Source organism: Coregonus lavaretus (assembly GCF_964263955.1).
Source record: "Coregonus lavaretus genome assembly, chromosome: 7".
NCBI lineage: Eukaryota > Metazoa > Chordata > Actinopteri > Salmoniformes > Salmonidae > Coregonus > Coregonus lavaretus.
Genome location: NC_139994.1, coordinates 58,271,538 through 58,279,246, shown reverse-complemented (window position 1 = coordinate 58,279,246; position 7,709 = coordinate 58,271,538). Strand labels below are relative to the sequence as shown.

Below are 7,709 nucleotides of genomic sequence, written 5' to 3'. Positions count from 1 at the left end.
TGGCAGAATCAGGGGTTGCAGGAGTCGATTCAAGGAAAAGGTTGCGCAACATTACGAAGCATTGTGCCAACTGAACACACACCAGAAAGGGTGAAGGGTCAGTGGGGTGATCAGGAACAAGAATGTTTCTGAACTTTGAGGTGTGTTTACTCCCTCCCCCCCAGGTGTACATGTACTGATGGGGGTGGAGATTTGATTATGTGAGACTGCACAGATGTTCGATGGAGGGAAAGAGAATTGGAGAAACTGGTATTCCTGCACTTTATCTACAAAGACATCGGAGGTTTTCAGAGATTGAGAGAAGCTGGTTACAATAGGAAAACAGCCAGTGTAAAAACCATGTACCTTTTTACAGTGAGCAAAGTTATGGTGTGTGGCAGACTGATGTATGATTTTATTTCTGCTCAAGTTAATGGAAGTGTCAGTGTCTCATAGTTGGCTAACCACTCCACTGCTAACAACCCACTTCCCCATTGGAAGTGTCCTTAAACTTGATTTCTCAAAATGGTGGATGGCTTTAACATGCAACTCATTACACAGCCTACAGAGACTATACTTTTACTTAGAGGAAATCCTGTATTTAGTACTTAATGTATATCGTGTTCTGGTTTGCTTGACAAAAACAAAAAATGGTACGAGGGTCTACAAATACTCAAACTTTACGCAGTCCAATATACGAGTACGTCTTTGGTTTCTATATGGGACCGGGCCCCAAGTGAGCACTACTAGTATTCATCATTCTAGTAGTTTCCAAAAAGTAGTCCTACTTCTGTTGATATGGCAACAGGCCTCGGTTTGATTGCTACCGTAGTAGCCATCCATCCCTAAACTACTATGTGTGTGCTGTTTGCTGTCCATTCTGTACTGGTTTGAGTGACTGTCTTCGTGAAGATTTGTATTGAGCAACTGTACGAAGAGGACCTGTGATTTATGTAAAGTGTGAAAATTGATGCAGTGTTTTGACGTGGTTCGTGTGACAATTGTCCCCATTTGACAAACACGGGCATTTTGAGGACTCAACATTTCAGAGTGTCATTTCATTAATTAGCATCCCCAGAAATGTGTCAAATTACATTCAAATAAGCTATATCAAATATACTGCAACTTAATTCATGTTATAGTTTAGATCAAACGTATGACTGAGGCTCCTGTTCTAGATGCTGCTGGAGTTTGAGTTGAAGAAATTAAAATAATTTAACTCCAGTTTTATCCCACTAAATGTGATTCAAGACATTTTACATTGCACTGAGTGTAATGTGGGCATAAAATGACATAACTACATTGTAGTCTTTGCAAACATGATTTTTATAGACATCTTGATCAACCGACATTGCACATAATCCCCTCCAAAAGAAAAGCGCATACAAAAATAAGCATAACGAATTGAAGACATTTTTATTTTATTTTTTACCAGCCTCGATTATCAAATAGGGGGTGGGCAGCAGCTTTTTTTAGAATCTAGGGGTGGCAAGGGTCTCGTCGCAGCTCCCGGACCGTACCACACACACCTGCTTTGCTTTCATGTTATCAAACTTAAATAGAGGCTGGATCCTCTCTAATGTTTGTGCCCATTCTCAGTCAATTAAAGAACACTAGCTGGGGGTTTGTGGAATAACTGGGCATCCAAGCAGGTTTTTAATACACCTTTTTATAAAAAAAATGAAAGGGTGGGGGGGAAGTATTTTCTCATTTGTAAACACACCCCCCATATAACTTCCTCTCCTCCCCATCCCCCCTTCTCCCATATGCAGTGTCTAGACAAGTCGGGGGGAGGCAGACATTAAAACACAAAATAAACTGAACAAAAATAATGCCAAAACTTAAAACTTCCAACCTGACAACGCAAGCAGTGGGTCCCACAGGATTTGAGCCTTCAATTGGCAACCAAATTACACCTGCAATATAGGTGGCCTTTCATTGAACACCAGAATGTCCCAAAATTATAAATTAAACAGGAAAAGCATCTTCAACACCTGGTGCTTGCCATCCCTTCAGAAGACTTGTGTACTTCCTCTAAAAACCATACGTAGAAAAATAACTAATGAATGGAACTAAATGGTCACATACTAGTGCCATCAGCTAGGAAACGCAAGAGGCACAACCCTAAACCCTCCTCCACCCAACCCCTGAAAGGTTGCATGAGTTTAGCACTGGGTCCCACCGCTTGCCTGGGGTCGCGTGACGCCATCCGCTCACAGACGTCATTCTGCGGCCACGGGAACTGTCGTGGCAGGTGCCTGGAAAGGAAGATTTCTAGACTTAGTTGGCCCATAACTATCCAATGAATCGATATTCAAATGATGAAACTGTACATAAAGGAATACCTACAGTAAGACTTCAGTAGCCAAGTTAAGACCAGTTACAACAGTTAGTAAAAGCAAGAGGGAGTATTGAAAAGACTTTGGGGTGCCTCTTACCTCTGGTGAATTGGGGATGGTTTTGGGGGAGGACTTGGGGGACATCCTGGGGGAGCCTTTAGGGGAGGACTTCGGAGAGGCCTTGAGGTCAGCTGGCTTGGAGGTCTGAGGGAGGGTGCTAGGCTCCAAAGCTGGCTTCTCTGTCCCATCCTAAGATATGAACAGAGGGGAAACTTAGCAACGTAACATCGTATTATTTTGTACGGGGGGAAACTTTGCATCGTAACATTACACAGGCAGCATTGAGCAGCTCACTTTAGAGACAGAGTTCGACTCAGAGTTCCTCTGCCTGCGGCGGCTGAACTGTCGGCGGGGTTTCTGGACGTCTTCATTGGCCTGCTTCCCGTTTGTCTGCTGGCCCTCCTGGGCCTCCTTCACCTCCTTCTGCCCGTCCGCTGCCTGGCCTTCTAGTCTCTCGGTGAGGGCGCTGACCTCCTGCTGACCCTCCCCGGGGGGTGGGCGAGGGCGGAATGGCCTGAGAAGGTTAGATGGCGTGGGACAAAGTCAAACGTGCGCAGCCAAATAGGCCTAAAAAGATATCCACAAACTGCTAAGATCCATTGACATTTTAACATCCCATTCCAAATAAACTAGCCGGCACAAAAACACCATGTCACGAGTCTCACCTGCGGAACCTGCGCGGTGGCGGCCTCTGCTGGTCGCCTTCCACTGCCTCGCCCTGGGGAGAGAACAGACAGCACGACACTTGAGGGGAAAACAGATTACACAACAGATATTCACAGGAGGTCCAACCTTCAACCCCTTTCCTCCATTTGCAGACATTTACGAACTGGACAGGAGGAAGCAAATTCCTAGTAAAGGAATCTGGACAAGTGGAAGCAAATTGCTGGTAGTAGCGGTAGTAAATTCCATTCAACATTACTTTGTCCATCCGTTTTTCTCTTCAAATAAGTCGACATGAATGAGGGGACTTTCAACTGTTGGGATGCACCTTTTCATCCTCCTCCTCCTCACCTCTTGTCCTTCCCGTCTTGGTCGGCGGGGCCTGCGTCGTCGCGGTGCCGGTCGTTCTCCGCCATTCTCTCCTCCCCCTTCGCCTTCCGAGGTGGGGACAGAGGTGCCGTCACCCTTCTCATCATCGGGCCGAGGGCTGCGAGGGGAGAAGCGGCGGCGGAAGCGACGTTTGTTGGGCGCATAGCGGCTGCCTTTGACAGGAACGCTGCCAGGCCCGGTCACATTGGCTGCCTCCGAACCCTGAGGGGGAAAGAGAGAGCTTGTAGGAGAGATATTTAAAACAATGATGTCCTTGAATTCTCAATGTGCAATTCAAACAGTTTGAGTGACATTCAAATGAAAGGGATAGTTCACTCAATCTTCCCCATTCATTTGACATTTCTCCAACTGCATAAAGCTGCACACCTTATGGTATAAAACTGAACTTCACTTACAACTAAGTCAGAGGCACGAAAAGGTCTGTCAAGATTAGATTTGTGTGAACTATCCCTTTAAGGCTTGTTAATAATGGGTGATATAAAATTAAGACCATTCTTACAGGTTTGCCTACCTTGGCGGCCTCGACCACGTCAAACTCCACCACCTCCCCGTCCCCAACACTGCGAAGGAACTTCCTGGGGTTGTTCTTCTTGATGGCAGTCTAAACAGCAGATGGATTGGGTGATGTGATACAGGGTTGTATTCACTAGTCAAACAGAAGAAAACAGACAAACAGAGGGGGACTACCTGAACTGATCCAATAAGAAACCCTTGTTTTCCCCATTGTAAAACAGTGTGCACTAATGAATGTGACCCAGTGGTATGAAGCAGCAGGTGCTCTTCCTGACATGGACTTCATCTTGCTGGGCTTACCTGATGAACAAAGACATCTTCTTTGGTGTCGTTTCTGAGAGGGGAAAAATAACATCAGTTATGACAACTCCCATCCATGTTAAGATGTCAGATACCTGTATTATAGAGCGCATGCATTGTGTCAAATGAAATGCCCAATGAGTGTACAGTTCAATTGCACATCAGACCACCACATTACACAAAATTAATTATTCAGGGTACAGTCTTGTGCATAACATGGTACCTGTTGATAAAGCCATATCCATTGCGCACGTTGAACCATTTCACGGTGCCTTGGACTGCAGTGGCTGCAACAACAACGATATTTTTTTTTAAACCTTTATTTTGTTAGGGCGTCATGCTGGGACCAAGGTGTCTTTTACAGATGAGCCCTGAATACACTTCAATACACACATCAATAAACGAAAAGTAAAAATCATAGAAAAGGTCCTCAATCAGCCTTTTGGATAAATACTATATCACAAATATCAAATTCAAGTCAAAATTCAAGTCAATTATCCATCAATGAATAGCGTTTGAAGCCTTAAAGGGAAAATATTATATTACAATCATTTGTAAAATGTTCTCCCTTATCTCAACCAAAGCGCTTTAAGCTGCAGAATATGGCATTCGTGTCAATCATTAACAATACTTGAGTAGAACCTACGGACTAGGTCAAGTGGGACTAGTATTTCCTGTGAAAACAGTTATAGTTTCAACATCGTAGTTTGTGCAGAAGTGCAATACATGAGTACACCTAGCAGTTTGATTGATGTAACTAAAATAAAAAAAAAATAAAGGTAATTTCCACCTCTATTGGACTGTTGAATGGCAACTTCAGTCAAAGAATTTGCACCACAGCGCAATGTAATGCTGAAAACATTTTATGAAAGCCCAGGACGTGGCAAATAAGTATGGACAAGTGATCATTTTGATCCGAAGTACTGTCAGATGGGAAATCAGACTTCAAATCGATGCTCAAGCAATGACCTACACCTGTGAACGAATTCCCTCCCCCTTGGAACACGTGACATCTGATAAAGTGAAATTAGGGTATTATTGTGACACCATTAGCCTACATTCAACCACGTCAATAACTCAAAATGTTTGTTTTGATAATGAATTAAAATCCGATAAAAACGGTGTGCATCTATACAGGTTGGCACATCAATACCAACCGCACAAATCCGCGAGGGGTCATTTGAGAAAACGTGTCATATGCGCTTGTTGAATAATATTTGTCTCAGCATTGATGTCCTAATCTTATAATGGAGCAAACATTAAATCAAATGATATTAAATTGTATTCATCCCAAGTCCGTGCGTAAAATATGATGGACGTGAAACTCGAGAAACGAAACACTCCAAAAACTGCTTAGGTTCAGCACAATTTGACCTGGGTGTACAATGTGGGCTACTCCCATAGATTAACATTACCCAAGACCTACTAACTGACAGACACTGAAAACATAGCCTACGCACTTTCCAGCTACCCACTTTTTAGCCTACTGACATCTTTTACGCATTGATTTGAAACACCTGGCCAACGTTGCTGGCTTGGTAAATCCACACACATATAACACTAACAAATTCTTCAAACTTTTGACAAGGAAGATCTCTTTGCCACTAGTAATTCTACTTTCCCTACCTATAATTTTTCTCTCCGGCTGTGGCGGTTCTTCCACCGGTGCCGACGATGGGGCGCTCTGCGCTTCTGTGTCGGTCATACTCGTACGGATACACGTTTACAATAATGCCCCCCTCCTGTCCAAACTTGCTCAGACCGCCACCGCAAACTTTTTATCCAGACAAACGCCCAAGATTCACGACGTTAACCGCGCCTTCATTGGTTTCATAATAGCCAATCCACCAGTCTCATTGGCTCAGCAAGGAATGCAATTGGAAGGGCCAAGGCCGCGAATAATGACAGGTTTGAAATTGAAAGCAGGTAGGTAGACCGGTGATAGCCTGAATGAGGTGTTGTTATGCATGCAACCTCTCAGGACTGTAAACCAGCGGGCATGGCCTATAGGATGTACAAATTATTCTGAAAGCAAAAAGCATAGGAAACATTAACATAGGAAACATTAGCATAGGAAACATTAGCATAGGAAACAATGTGTGTTTAAAACTCAGTGGAATCCAGATGGCCTATCTATCATATACATAGGCTACTAGATCTTATTGGTGTTACCTTCTCCTATAGCATGAGTAATGAGCTTATTATATATATTTAATAATAATAATACAACAATAACGCACAAAGTAGGCTCTAGCCTAATGCATACTTAGGCTTAGCCTAATTGGTCAGTCAATAATGTAGGCTAAATAGCCCCCATATCCTGCTTGTCTAGTCTGTTGCTACAGGCCCTAGGCAACTACAGAACCACACCCTGGTGTGCACCTGTCTCTCTGTTGTGGATATTACAGCTCGTGCTGTACATTAGACACAGTCCCGCGCCAAATCAGTCAGCACAAACACCCCAGGCAGACATGGTCATCAAAAGGCCCCGGCCCCTCGACTTTTCTCAGGCCCATGCCCTGACTCGCATGTCACCAGTCCCAACTCTCCCCACCCCTCCATTTTACCTCAGCGCCTCCACCTGGCCCTTTGGCCCTCCATACATAGGTCATGGGATTCATGTTTCACTGGGATAAATTTAACCCAGCGCCTCCACGAACTGCCAAGTTCTTCGGGGCCAACCACTGGACACTGACTGTGACTGCCACCATGTCAATACCACCATTGGGGGCAATACCACCACAGGTAGCTTCTCACAAAGTGCAAAGACTTTTACCAATAATAAGACGCTGTTATTAGGCCTGGCCTACATCAGCAACATATATTCAGCATTAAAACCAGAACCCCCTAAAACCTAAATCTACTTAAAAAAAAAAAAAAAGTTTAACATTTTACTATAGCATAATATTGCCTTGAAAATCAAATATGGTGAAGGGTAAGGGTTCATTTTCTACTGAGGCTTTGGTCAGTATCCGAGTGTGTGTAATTGTTTTTATGTGTTGCGTTTACATTCAATTGCATATGCATAGTAGCATTATGCATAGGATAGGATTGATGTCAAACGGAAGGACACGGATGGTAAACACATGATTCTGCCAGTGTCTGTTTGTGCTAAGTTGGAGATCATAGACTCGAATGTTAGACTCAACGTTCATATCTGTTGATAGTATTGCCGTCAGACTACTGAAGGCACATGGACCAAGGACAGGGGTTGTTGGTGTTATTGTATCGTGTGACTTCCTGATGTTGTGAGATTCTCTCTGGTGTTTACAGAACACTGGAGCTGTGAGATAAGGATATCAGTGCCGGCTTAGACAAATCAGTTGTAGTAGTTGAGCATGTACCAATGAATGGCTGCAGTATAGCCGTTAACATTGATGATGATAATGAGTTTGATGCATGGAATGTTAAGGCATAAGTGTATGAAAGCGTGCATTCTTATTCTGTCCTCGAGCTGTTGTTGTC

At 43.7% G+C, this 7,709-nt stretch overlaps 1 protein-coding gene across 2 annotated transcripts; it reads right to left on the bottom strand.

Annotated features, from left to right (window-relative positions):
• Nucleotides 1-1,287: 1,287 nt before the first annotated feature.
• Nucleotides 1,288-6,070, bottom strand: LOC311132943 (Y-box-binding protein 2-A-like). 2 transcript variants are annotated; one of them, XM_084166335.1, is made up of 9 exons: nucleotides 5,871-6,070; nucleotides 4,468-4,531; nucleotides 4,245-4,278; nucleotides 3,931-4,032; nucleotides 3,393-3,632; nucleotides 3,044-3,096; nucleotides 2,673-2,892; nucleotides 2,418-2,567; nucleotides 1,288-2,237 (listed from the first exon to the last, which is right to left on the bottom strand). In XM_084166335.1, exons 1-9 carry the CDS (start codon nucleotides 5,947-5,949, stop codon nucleotides 2,202-2,204), a joined length of 978 nt encoding a protein of 325 aa, XP_084022461.1. In that variant the 5' UTR covers nucleotides 5,950-6,070; the 3' UTR covers nucleotides 1,288-2,201. The 2 variants fall into 2 exon arrangements, with proteins under 2 accessions (XP_084022461.1, XP_084022462.1); XM_084166336.1 differs by having other exon boundaries at nucleotides 3,943-4,032; nucleotides 5,871-6,040.
• Between the last annotated feature and the right edge of the window lie 1,639 nt (nucleotides 6,071-7,709).